Source organism: Folsomia candida, unplaced genomic scaffold (genome assembly GCF_002217175.1).
Source record: "Folsomia candida strain VU population unplaced genomic scaffold, ASM221717v1 Fcan01_Sc009, whole genome shotgun sequence".
Classification (NCBI taxonomy): Eukaryota; Metazoa; Arthropoda; class Collembola; order Entomobryomorpha; family Isotomidae; genus Folsomia; species Folsomia candida.
Genome location: NW_019091201.1, coordinates 5,266,283 through 5,280,058, shown reverse-complemented (window position 1 = coordinate 5,280,058; position 13,776 = coordinate 5,266,283). Strand labels below are relative to the sequence as shown.

The 13,776-nt window shown below is 37.6% G+C and overlaps 1 protein-coding gene across 3 annotated transcripts in view; it reads right to left on the bottom strand.

Annotated features, from left to right (window-relative positions):
* Positions 1-13,776, bottom strand: part of LOC110854211 (protein piccolo) — a 200,524-nt gene that overhangs the window by 6,088 nt on the left and 180,660 nt on the right. For all 3 annotated transcript variants that reach the window (XM_035854739.1, XM_035854738.1, XM_022102618.2), the window contains 2 exons: positions 3,148-3,332; positions 8-2,011 (listed from right to left, as the gene is read on the bottom strand). In XM_035854739.1, the coding sequence (XP_035710632.1) occupies positions 8-2,011; positions 3,148-3,332 (2,189 nt within the window). The remainder of the gene's footprint in view (positions 1-7; positions 2,012-3,147; positions 3,333-13,776) is intronic.

Below are 13,776 nucleotides of genomic sequence, written 5' to 3'. Positions count from 1 at the left end.
ACCTTACCCAAGGGTTGCAAAGCAGGTTTTTTTGGTCCTGTAATTTAGAACCCTCTTCATCCTCATCTTCCTCATCTTCGTCCTCCTCGCTAAGATCAGCATCACCTTCCTCTCCTTCCTCTTGGTCCTCGGTGGAACGGATCGGTGTCACCGTCAAGGCAGCATCCCCCTGAGTCTTGAGCCATTCTGACACTGCCAAAGTTAAACTCTTGGGTCTCTCCTCTGCCTCCGCTTCAGTCTCAACTCTAACTTTCTCCGACTGCTGCTGCTGCTGCTGTCCTAAATCTGTCACATTTTCCTGCTCACCCAAGCCTGCCGTCGACTTTGGTGTCTCTCGTGGTGGACTTTCTTCTTTTTGCATATCTTCTTCTTCTGACGGGGACAGGACGACGACGGAAGAAAGTTTGACCTGACTTTCATCTCCTCGCTTGAACAAACTTGCGACATTGTCGGCGTCATTGGGAGGAGAAGTTGCTGGCTTACAAAAAGAAAGCGGCGGCATTGTTTCCAATTTTTCCTGAGAACTTGCAGCAATAATATCGACTGACGGAGAAAGTGGCTGTTCTGTTGGATCGACTGACGGAGAAAGTAGCTGCTCTGTTGGATCGACTGACGGAGAAAGTAGCTGCTCTGACGCAGCACCTGATTTTGGAGAAAGTAGCTCCGTAACTTTTCCTAAATCAGGTTCTTCATCTTCTTCTTCATCCTCCGGAGGTAAATCTTCTTCAACTTCGTCCAAAGAAGTGGCTCGATTCATGGCATTATTAATATTGAAATCCGACTCTGACACGGAAATCGCTGCGACATCTTCACTCCCAGCCATGCTTTGATTAGTATTTAATGAATCGGAGGGTGAACTTGGTTCACAGAGAGGTTTGAGGAGAGGGAGAAAGTCATCTTCGTCGGTGTCGAGAGAGCCGAATCCGGCGAGGACAGCGGAAGATGTGAAAGATGTCAATGTCAAGTCCAAATCGGACGGTTTCTTGGTAACATTACTCGAAATCTGAGTTAGGGGAAGAATTACGGAATTATTTGAGCTTGAAGTCCGACTTTCTCCAGGAGTAGGATGTCCTAAAGATCTTGGAGAAAGTGGGGATGCTTTCACTTTATTATTCTCTTGTTCTGATGCTAATGCACAACTTTGTGCCGTGGTGGATCCTGCTGCTGAATCATCAATATTGGTGAAAGCAGTAGCCCCTTCTTCTTCTCCGGACTTCTTTTCATTTTCATCATCGCCACATTTTTTATTATTATCTTGATTTGATCCTACTGCATCATCATCATCTTCTTTTGGTGGTGATACTTTCACTTCTTCACTTTCTCCACTGGTGAAAGTGGGGATAAGTTTATGATGACAAGTTTTACTCGCCATTTTCTTACTCTCCTCTTCCAAGAATACTGATGATAAGGATGAAGCTGCTGCCTTAGACTTTTTGGACTTTAAATTCTTCTTCTTGCGTTTGGATTTAGTGGATTTTGTAGAATTTGATTCAATAGGTTCCGTAATTTCTTTCCGGAGTGCGGACGAGGATTTTGATGGTGTCGTGGAATTTGAGGAGGTGGTGGAGGAGGGATGCTCACGTGGTGGTGATTCTCCGTCGAGTAGCGAAGACGAGGTGGAAGTCGTGGAGGGGCTGCGGCTTATAATTTTTGTGGAGGATGTGTTTTTCTCCGTGGGAATAATTTCTCCAGATGAAGAATTAGTAGGAATTTTTAGGTCGGATTCTACTCCTGCTTTCACCGCGTCGTTGATCTGCTTGGAAATAATTTCTCCAGAATTATTAGGACACTGGATTGTCGAGTTAGTTATAATTTGTGATTCTTTTGCTTTCTCCTCGGAAATTGAATGTTTTGCTGGAGCTGATTTTTTAATCTGGTCGCTTTCACTAGTCTTCGTCGTTATTGGTTCGGTTAGCGTTTCACTGTGTAATTTGGTAGCGATGGTAGTCTCGTTGGTGGTGGTGGTTGTAGGAGACTCCGCCTTGGTCGGATGGGAAGCTTCATCTGTCAACTGCAATTTAAAAGGGAGAGAAGAAAATGCTATTAGTTATGTTGCACGTGGTGAGTGAAGTGAAAGCTAAATATGGAAACACTTTGGAAAAGTGGGAATTTTGTGGTGCATAATTCAAATTGGGGAGAGTGAAGAATATTAAAGTGTTCAATTTCGAAGCGAGGAAATAACCAGACCAGATTTTTTAGGTTACTTTCTCTTCAAATTATTATTATTATTATTAGTTTTTGCTTTAGAGAGATGCTTACTAGAATTATTGAAAATTATGGAAAATTCAGTCTTGTTAGCTTTACTTTTTATTATTTTTTCTAGAATGCTTTATTTTTAGTAGGATAAAGCTCGTTAGAGAAATTTTTAGGCAGTCACACGTCATCCTGAAAAAATCTGAACTTGAAATGGATATCTATGATTGAATGTACTGATTTCACACAAAATTCAGGAACGCCAATTTGAGTGAAATTAATACATTTACTCTTCAGTCAATGTTAATAGCCTGAAAAAAATCTGAAAGGTTTCCTGGCAGAAAATTTTCCAAGCAATTGACACTATTAATACTGAACTGAACAGTAACAGAAATTCAAGTAATTATTTTCAGGTTGCAAGACAAAAATTAATACATGTCAGTACTAATACATACATTAATTTTTTTAGTAGACTAAATAATTTCCCCAAGTTAAAGCATCCCGACACGAAAAAGTTTATGTGACAACTTTCACCCAGAATTGATAGCACAACGTATTTATGTCGCTTCCCATCAATCACTAACCAAACCAGCACGTTTTATCTAATAATTAATTACTACTCCACACTAATTGATAAACACTAACGATCCCACTCACAGAATAATTAGTCTTTTTAAGAGAGAGAGAGGACAACACACACACAAATCAATCACCCCGTGTCGTCACTTGTTAACAAATACAATGCACACATACATAAAGCGTTACTTAATCAATCACTACATAAATACACAAAAAAAGAGAAAGCTTAATCAACTGTGTCTCGGGCAATAATTTACAAAAAAGAGGACTGGACAGAGATTGATACACATTTTTTTCTGGTTTAATTCGTACAATTTGCAACACCTGAGGACTGAGAGACATGAGAAGAAGAGAGGAGATTTAAGAAGAACTGACCTGTCCATTATCATCATCATCCTCATCATCGCCCCCACCATTCTCGTCGTTCTCTTTGTCTTTCTCTCTCCGTCTCTTTTTACGCTTTTTTCGACTAGTGGTCGACGTAGAAGTGGAGGAAGAAGAAGAAGAAGAAGAGGGGGAGGAGGAGGACACAGTGTCGGCGGTGGTAGCAGGTGCAATTCCTACATACATACCATATCGTATATACAGACAATCATTACTTGGCTTATAAATCAATCAAAAATAAATAAATGGAGACTAAAATTAATAATAAAATAATTTAGGAAAAGAAGAAGCGCAAAAAAAAGTTTCGAAATTTTTAAAGAAAAAACACAAATTACGAGGCAATAAGACAACGACACGAGCAGCAGATATTGAGGGTGCATACATGCATACGTGCAAAACGATAAATGTGTGTACGTTACAGTACATATGTAAAATATGTATTGTAGTTATGCATTGTAACGTGTGTACTGTAATTTAATGTAATTTATGATAGATTACAGTATTAGATAGTTACAGTACTTAAATATGCAAAATGTGTACTGTAAGTTTTGATGGTTTATAGTACAGTACATCGTTACAGTACATAAGTATTTTGCATATTTATGTACTGTGAATATCTAACGTAATGTAACCTATCATAAATTACAGTATATAAACACATACAGTGCAGTGCATAATTATTGTACACAAGTTACAATACATAGCTACATACAGTACATATTTTTTACAGTGCATACATATTTTCATGCTGAACGTGCTAATGATGCAATTGGTTATTATACATATAAGTAAAAACAGTAGCAAAGATGCGTAGTATGCAACATGCATGATTTATTTTGTGGAACTAGGTGAAAGTCGAGTAGAATTGAGTGGATTGGATTGGATATTATGCAGAGAGAAATCGTTCATCCATTCAAAATCCCCATCTGCTAATTACACCTTTATTTCGTCAAAGTTGAGAGAAATGGAAATGTAAATCCGGGCTCATGTATGTATACATTCAGATGATCCTCATGTGACAGACAGGGGATGAATAGAAATGGAAATGTGCAAAATAAACCGTTTTCTGGGTATGTAAATCATCTACATACATATAATTTCAGGTAGATATGTACATAACTATTAGATAATGAGCATGATGCATACATAGATCGAACCACCAGCCTTAAATTGGTATAAGAAGAACTCCGACGTATGTTGTATAAGGGAATCAGGGTTTCGTTTTTTATGCATAAAACACCCATGGATGTTTTGCATTTATTGCACTGCAAAGAAAGTAACGCATGAAATGTGAGGTGCAAGAAATTGTGAGAAATGTTCAAAATACGCGCCGTATGAATTACATCGGCGGGACGTAGTTTCTTGTGTCGTGTATTTCTTACAGGTTGAATTATTTCGCTGCAATTAAAACACTTTCTTGCATTCAGTGTTGCATTTCTTGCAAGTTTGCTACATTTTTTGCAGTGGAAAGCAAGCAAAGCAAGAAATGCGAGGTGCAAGAAAGTGGGAGAAATATGCGCCATCTAGCCACGTGCCGTATGAAGCGATGGGGCGTAGTTTCTTGCGCCTTGCATTTCTCCCAGGTCAAAATATTCCCTGCAAGAAACCACTTTCTCCCCCTTATTTCTTGCAACTGGTTACTTTCCCCGAAACACTGGATAAAATACAAAATTTCCAGTGTCACCAGTTTATCCCGGTCTCTAGTGAAAGTCGCACATCGAACTCCGACCTATACACGTATTTACATACACGCAGTGAAACCTGCGATCGTCGACAGTTCCTCATTTCTCATTTTATCATCCAAAACCCCAACACGACACTTGGCGTTATGTAGGCAAGCTCCCTCCTTCCTCTAAATAATTTGGATATTGAAGAATTAGTTTGTTAGCGTCATTAGTCGTCAATGCCGTGGCAGAGATTGGGTCGTTTCGCGTGTAAGTGCATATTCATTACAGTGGCGACACAAAAGCCTGAATAGATTTGGTCGTCGCATTGGAAGTCAAATCGAGTCGAGTGACGGCTTTTCAACTTATTTTGAATGAATAGATGAATGTTTGATCAATCACCGTTTTCTTCTTTTCACTGGGAAAAGTTGGGTGGCAAAAATTGACACAATTTTCGTCAAAATATGTAAATTATTAATGCCACCCACGCACACCACGTGAGGTTCTTAAATTTTTAATCAAACTCGTGACTCCGTGTGTGTAGGAGGGGGCAGAGAAAGCAGGTCAATTTGAGTGGGTTTGATTTTAGTGAGAATTTTTAACGTAATGCGTAATCTCACCTTGAAATAATTTGCATAAAATAAACATTTAATCAGCGAATCTAACAAACCAAATTTTCTCCTTAATTTCTCAGATTTTTACACAAATCTGTGCCACGTGTGCTTAAGAGAAAGCAGGTTAATTAGTGTGTGGGTTTTGATTTTAGTGAGAATATTGTAGTGCTGAATCGCACTTATTTAGTCGACGATGAATTTACACTCTTAGAAAATTGGTATTAAATCATTACTGATCGGAGTATATCTATAACTCTACCAGCATGGTAATATTAGTAATGTCACTGTAATGAAAAATTTACAACACAGAAACAAACTACTACAAATCCGGTATAGAAATTTATTACCAAATCAATACCAGGACGGAGTATATATGCGATTCTGCACTCTAAGGAAACTGGTATTAAATCATTACTGACCGGTGTACATGCGTACACGTATGACTCTACCGGCACGGTAACAATGAGCATTACGGTTTAGTAATATTGTAGAAAAACTACCAGACAGAAACAAACTATTACCAATTCGGTTTAGGAGTTATTACCAGATCAATACCCGTACTGAGCATATGTCTCACTCTACCAGATTTTTAACAGTGTACACAAACCAAATTTCCAAACTCACCTTCCTCTCCTCCTTAATGAAGCAAACTTAAGAGCTGCTTGATGTACGTACGTAAGTATATGAAAACTCGCTATAATTTATTTTCTGATAATTAGCGCAACTCTCGAAATGATTACGAAGAACCTACTCCACGTTCTCGCACTAATTAACGAATCAAGGAAAACATGAACTCTGCACTTTCACAGTCAAATACAACGCAGTACTGAACCGAACTGTCTTCAAAATCTCAGCGGCGGAACAACTACATCATCATAATATACATATCGTCATGCTTTAAGATTAGAAACTTCTGCCAGAAAGTGCAGGACGTGGATGCATACATATTTACATATGTACATACAACTTGGCAAATATCCCGATAAACATGTGGTAACACGTGGGACAAAACTGGTCATTTTAATAAAAATGTGCTGTACGACAGACTTGGTTGAAACGCCTAGAGTAAAAATTTGAACTATTTTTTATGAAATTTGACTCAATTTTCTGCAGAACAATTTTATTTCGCAGAGCGATTTGTGGAGAAAACTATTATTATAAGTATGCAAACACATGATTTCTGCAGAATAAAACCCATAGACATTTTCTGCAAGATTATGTAAAAAAAATATGCAAAATTTGAAAATACTCTTTCGTTATAGCAGAATTCGGCACAATAATTTGCTACTCGGGTGTGTACAATGTTACATTAAACTCTACACACGGGAGGACGGACAAACCGTTATTTTGGCCAAGACTGTCACATCGTTTTTCGGGAAAAGCAACCTTATCCATGTAATGTATCCGACAGTAGCTACATAGCAAGTACATCGAGATACGTATAATCACCACCCACCCGGTTTGTTTTTTGCATGATTGGATGGATTTTCAACACACACACGTACGAAATAGTGAACTCTCGGGTAATGCAGCTCTCGGTGAAAAAAAGAAGTTTTAAATGCGAAACTGCAAAGCTTGGCGGAGTATAGTCGAGTCGAGCAGAGTTTTTTCGGAGATCAGCACATCGGAATTACACATTTCTTTTTGGCACATTTCCGGCTCTGTGCTATGCAGTTGGTTGACTTTATTTGCTTACTCTTGATTTGACGTTGAGTGAGTCATCGACTCGTGAACTTTACAGGATTAAACGGATTCCGATGACGGATAGGAATATGTACGATATAAAGCTTGAATTTTCCTATCTCTCAACGTATCTCTATAGCATTACAAGATAGGGAAATTATCACGAAATCACAGAGTATAGATTAACCTTAAGCCAGTAAAAATTCGTACAGAAACCTGTATACGTTTATCCAGAATAGGATTGGATTTAGGGGAGATTTATGACTGAAAATATTTATACTTGTTTCCATAATGTGTTGGAAGATGTGTTGGTAATTTGCGCCATAGTTATAAACCATAATACTGGCGTAAGTTATTGGTAGTAAAGTATAAAAACGCACCTTATTAACGCATATATGTACTTAAATATATCGCTGTTACGCAGAAGAATAAACATACTAAAATCATGTATATCAGCTCTTTTCATGCCATGAGCCCCATACATTTTTCTACTTTATGAAAAAGGTGAAACGGATATTCATGTATCACGTATTCATGTGTCAAGTTAAGAATAAAGGCTTATTTTTATCCAAAAAATAATATAAAAATGGGGCATGGAAGTTGGTGCACAGTTCTAAATGGACACGTTATACATAAATATTTACTCTTTTTTTCAAGTCCTGACTTGACCTTGACTGACCGTGTAAGTAAGTAAGCAATGCGTATATATAAATCAAGAAACTTTGCACGTTAGAGAAAAATAGGGGAATTTTCGACAAGCCGATTTTCATACTTTCACCCTAAATTAATTGCATCAACACGAATTCCCACAGGCCTTTTACATATATACATACGTAACATTGTAAAATCCGTATCAATTTAATAACTTTTGTAAATATTTCAGTGGAGAATTAACCTACAAATTTTTGTAGATCAAGAGAGTCTCGATATTTTGTAACATTTGTAAAATAATTATATTGCCTCATTTCCTTACCTGGGTGAAACGAAATGTAGAATTTTCCTTAAAAGTATTCCAACTATTATTTCCCTAGGAATCAATCATTTCGAAAAATCCATTTCCCAACTGAACGATTTACTCAGGAAAGAAAGTACTACGACCACGTGGACGTGGAAATACAGAGGGTGAATCAAGATACAAAACTCACTTTAGTTTATTTTTCTACAGCTTCATTTTTCGTTTGTGAATTTTGTAAATTGCTTCAATGTGTAGCCCATTAGTTTGTCTAACGAGGTGCAGTCGCTTTTTCCACACTATTATCACCTTTGACACTTTTTTGGAGTGATTTTGTTCCACTCGTTTTGAAAAGTTTTCCAAAACCCACTCAGCGCCCGAGCAGTCCGCTTGAAAATCTCTGCTTAAAGTACCAAAATCAAAAATAATCTATCTGAATAATGTCATGCGACTCGTCAAGAGTAATTTCAGTACAAAATTTATTTCTGGAAATTAAGTTTTCATTCAGTTATCGCGAAGTTGCTTTGAAAAACATGATGTAAGAATGCGTGGGGGCGTACACATGGTCCTCCTCCGCTTTAATCTATTTAGGTCAGAGTGACTGACCCTAAAAACTATTGCCTGACTCATCCCCAACATTTTGGATACTTTTCTGTCATGACAGATTTTCCTTATTGATGAAATTTGCGATATAGTACAACACATCCTCGATCCTAGCTGATCTTGGACGCCACTTTGGTGGAGGTGGAACTCCAGCCAATGATCCCTGCTTCTTTATGCTAGTGTCATTTAATACACTGGACTTATGGCTTCAACTGGCATTGAATTCAATTGTCGCCAGTTTCTTAACAATTTTTTATGGTACAATTCATCATTGGAAAACTCTTTTACGGCTACCTCGCACTCCGTGGGGGGGAGTGGGGGCATGTTGATGCACAGAACTAAGAGTTATTTTGCAAACTGTTCCCTGACTATCTGGGTACGGTACATACAAATTTCAGTAATCCCAGATGTCTCTAACACTTGTTATCTCAAAAACAAAAGTGAGTTTTGTATCTTGATTCACGCTCTGTATTGCTCTCCTCCTCCTCCTCTCCTATTCCACCAAATTCCCTTCAAATGCATTCACTCTTGGTCTATAATATTACATTACGTAGGCGAGCTACGGGTGAGAAAAAGCATTAATATGACACATTACTTTCTCTCTTTCTCTCTCGATTTGAGGTGGAATACGTCGAGAAACTGAAGTGAACGAGGACGACGAGGTGGAAATGGGGGCACTTTTCTGTCGAAAATAATAATATGATATGTGCACTTACGCAACCGACCCGTTCCTTCAAGATAAAGATGTCGCGTCGAAGGTGAAAGCAAAAAGGAACAATTCGCCGAAATACCCATTGTTAGAAAAATGCTCTATCGGGACCAATATTGTGACACGACATGTACATATGCACTTCAAATCTTTGAATTTCTCCACTCGAGCAAATAACACGCCCACAAAGAGAAAGCACACTTTGTTACATAATCACTTCATTATTTCCACACTTACGACCACCACCACCACCGTCATGTCTGGAAAAATATGGTAAATATGGAAAAATGTCAAAATTGAGATATGTAGAAAAGTAAGTGGTACAACAAACGGATAAAATATTGCACTTTCATCAGAAAAGAATCTCCATTTAGTGAGGAAAACAAGGTGTAAAAATAATTTATGAAGTTGTCGAATTAATGAAAAAATTGTGGTATCAACTCTTAAAAAGTTGTACAAAAAAATGTGCAACCATGTAAAAATCTTGCATTTTCATTAAGCAAGAAATCAATGTGTACAAATTATCTGAAAAATTATGTAATGAAAAAATGGCGGTATCAATCATCAAAAAGTTGTGCAAAAAATGTGTAAATACGTAAAAAAATATTGCACTTTGATTAAAAAAGAAACTGCAAGAAATCAAGGTGTACAAATAGTCCGAAAAGTTATGTAATGAGTGCAAAAATGGCGTAATACATCAATATGTAAAAGTTGTGCAAAAAATATGTAAATATGTAAAAAAAAAAAAAAAAAAAAAAAAATGCACTTTCATTAAACAAGAAACTGCAAAAAAATCAAGGTGTACAAATAGTCCAAAAAGTTATGTAATGAGTGCAAAAACGGCTGCATACATCATCAAAAGTGGTACAAAAAAGCGTCCAAATATGTAAAAATCTTGCACTTTCACTACCCTCAGAAACTGCATATATTTAGTAAATAAAACCAGGTGAAAGAATAACTAATCCGAAAAGTTCAGGTGCCCCGAAACATCACCCACGCCTTTTCCTCTCCCGTTCCACTTTGAGAGCTGCATTTCCGAAAGCCGAAAGTGAGTAAAGTATAGAAAAAGAGAAAGCTGGCAATTCATTGCTACACAATCTCCTCGGAAAGCGTATGACAGACTGATGGATGAATTTACTTAAAAGTCAGAAGTGGAAGGAGAAAGTCGAGAAAAGCAACATTTGTATTTCTCTCCCTTAATTCGGGGAATTCTTATTCCAAAATTCCTACTACTCGAATGTGTTACTAAGAGAAGAGATCAGGCGCCGCGGAAGCGTGGGGACAAAAGAGGGACAATTTTCCCACGATTATTCGATGTCCGCATCATTTGCCCATGTTATATAAACCCCTCCCTCCCCCCATCCTATAATGTTAATGTCCCCAGATGTCCCCACGGCTTCCGCGGTCACTGAGAAAATTCAGGCTGTTCAAATACATAAATATAAAGCAGTGGCCGCGGAAGCGTGGGGACATCTGGGGACAATGTCCCACAGTTATTCGATGCCCCCACCATCTGCCCATGTTATATTAACCCCTCCCTGTTAATGTCCCCCGATGTCCCCCGATGTCCCCCCGGCTTCCGCGGCCACTGCAAGAAAGCGGTGGTGGTGGAGAAGAGAACGAAATTAGAATTAGAATTTGCAACCAAGGAATGCAAAAGAGTCGAGGAAATTGGAAGTTTTCTACGGCTTTCTCTTTTTATAAATCTATGTGATATTCAAATCATCCCATTAGAATCCGGCCTGCTTAAATCTAATCTAATCCCCTCCTCTGCCTTCTCCTACTTTCTCTCCTCGCTTTATTTAAAGACCGGCGAAAGAATTGTCTCCCTTGTTTCGTTCGACGCGAGAACAAACTGTTTCCCAATTTTGGTCCCAATTTGTCATGTTCTTCATTTAATTTAAGGGGCCAGAGAAGTATCGAGAGTTTGAGAAATAATGGGGCAACTGATTTTGGTACGGGAACAAACAAATTTTGTGTTAAATATTTGCCCCATTTTTGCAATTGTTTTGATGTTGATACAAAAAATAGGTACACAATTTGGAATTAAATTGAATAATCATTCGAGTAAATTGTGCGTATTTTTAGATGGTTTGTAAATTTTCGATTAAATGTTTATACAAAAATGCGCCCTATTAAAATTAAAGTCCAAATGCTGCCTGATTTTTGCATAGTTTTTGATTTGACATTAAATTTTTACCAGAAAATGTACTGCTAAAATTTAAAATATTCCAACTATAATGAAAATCTGCTTATCGATACCCACGAAAATTGATATGAAAGCTTATCGAACGACATTGGTACGCAGAGGTAAATGTCATCAAAATTAAGTCGCCTAGATTCTCTACACTCAAAATAAGGTAGTAATGAATCATTACCATGCGGAATGACTATGTGGCTCTACCACGTCGGTTACGATTTGTCGCAGAAATGGTAATAATAAGTTCAGGGAAATTCAAATTTAATACATAATGGTATTGACTTCCTTAATATTTGGTAATGAATTTGAATTTCCCTGAAATGACTGTTACCATTTCTACGACAAATCGTAACCGACGTGGTAGAGCCACATAGTCATTCCGCATAGTAATGATTCATTACTACCTTATTTTGAGCGTATGTTTGTCCAAGATTAATTGATTCAAAATGCGACTTTTAGCCAAACTGTATCCTTCAATTTGAAATGTTTAAAATAAGTCCATGATTTTGTTAACACAAAAATTAACAAAGGTTTAATAAACCCAGATAAACAATTTGATAAGCCAAGGGAAATATTCGTCGAGAAATGCAAAATTTCCACGTGTTTCGTATCATCATTCCTTCCAACAGAGAAATCTACTCTAATCCAGGATAAGTAAGACAAGAAAGACAAAGGTAAAGCTTTCACTCTGAGGAGATTTACAAGTGGGACGAGAAAGAGGAAGGAGCAGATTTGCATAGATTTCCTCTCAGGAAACAAATAATCTGCTTTCTCTTCATCTCCAAATCCAATTCAGAACAAGAGAGATGTACAACAAATAAGATAAACCTGCAAGAAAATTGTACCCTTTCTTCCTCCAGTTATTGATGGACTGTGCTCTGTACTTTGTATCAAACCCGAAAAACAATCTGGCCCTGAATAGATCTGGTAATGACTAATAAAAATGGAGGTCCTCCAGCATATGCTCTCCGATTTTGAGGAAATTAGTGTCGATTGACCGCAAATTTAATTAGCATAGACCCTTCATATCTAACAAATTAATATTATTTGCGCAATACGTATATTTTACTCAAAAGGTGTCAAAGTCTTACATTTTTTTTAAACCAAAACTGTACTAATAACTACAGTAAATTTGTAAACTGTCAAATTAGTGTCAGTCGATCCTAAGTTTAATTAGTATGACGTTTGTGAAAGACACGAGCTCCAAATGCGCACGTTTGGCCGAGATATTTGCATCCCAAGAGGATAAAACGAGCAGCAAATTTTGAAAGTGCAAAATTTGTCAACTTTAAGACGCGTTTTCTCCTCTTAGGATGCAAATTTCTCTGTCAAACCTTTCTATTGAGAGATGCGTTTTTCTCGTCGCTGCAGATAAACATATTTTCGCCAAATCATTCTTCTAGGTTTTTACCTAAAATGTATGTCGACATGTTTATAGGAAAAATTATGAGCAGGCGATTAACTTTCACCTGAAAATAAATATTTAAAAAATTTGAAATTGTGTTAAAAAGCTAGAAAACCTTGGAAAAGTTAGTCTTTTGTCATACCAGCTTATCACCACGACCCGATATGTTTATCGGGTCTGCACAGATTTAAGTTTAACTACTACTTCACCTCCCCGTAAGTATTTCAGATTTCCACTTTCCCACCACCACCACCAACCCGCATTTCTCTAAAACCGTCGCCAACCTGGAACTAATGAAGGAGAACAAGACTTTCTCCAAGATTCTGGTTTTGTAAGCCTGTCTTAATCCCAAATCTTGTTGGCAAAGCGGACAAGAAAGTTGGATTGGTGATAAATTAACGGGACTTTACCCACCAACGACTCGTAGTGACGAGCCAAACAAGATGAACCCCAATTTATTCACGACATTCTGGTCGCGATATAAAATAACACTTTGTTTTCAGGAGAAAATTGATGCAAAGAAGGAGAAGTTTTGTTAACTAGGAGAACAATTTGCAGGAGGAGAAAGGTGTGCAGGACGGCAGTGTTTCGGGTAGGTGAAAGTAACCATTTGGGAGAAATAAGGGGAAAAAGTGGTTTCTTGCAGGGAAAAAATAATTTTGACCTGTGAGAAATGCAAGAAACTGCCTCCCGCCACTATAAATAACTTCATACGGCGCATATTTCTCCCACTTTATCCCAGTGTCTTGCATTTCTTGCGTGGCTTGCAGTTAGATAAATGTAACAAAGC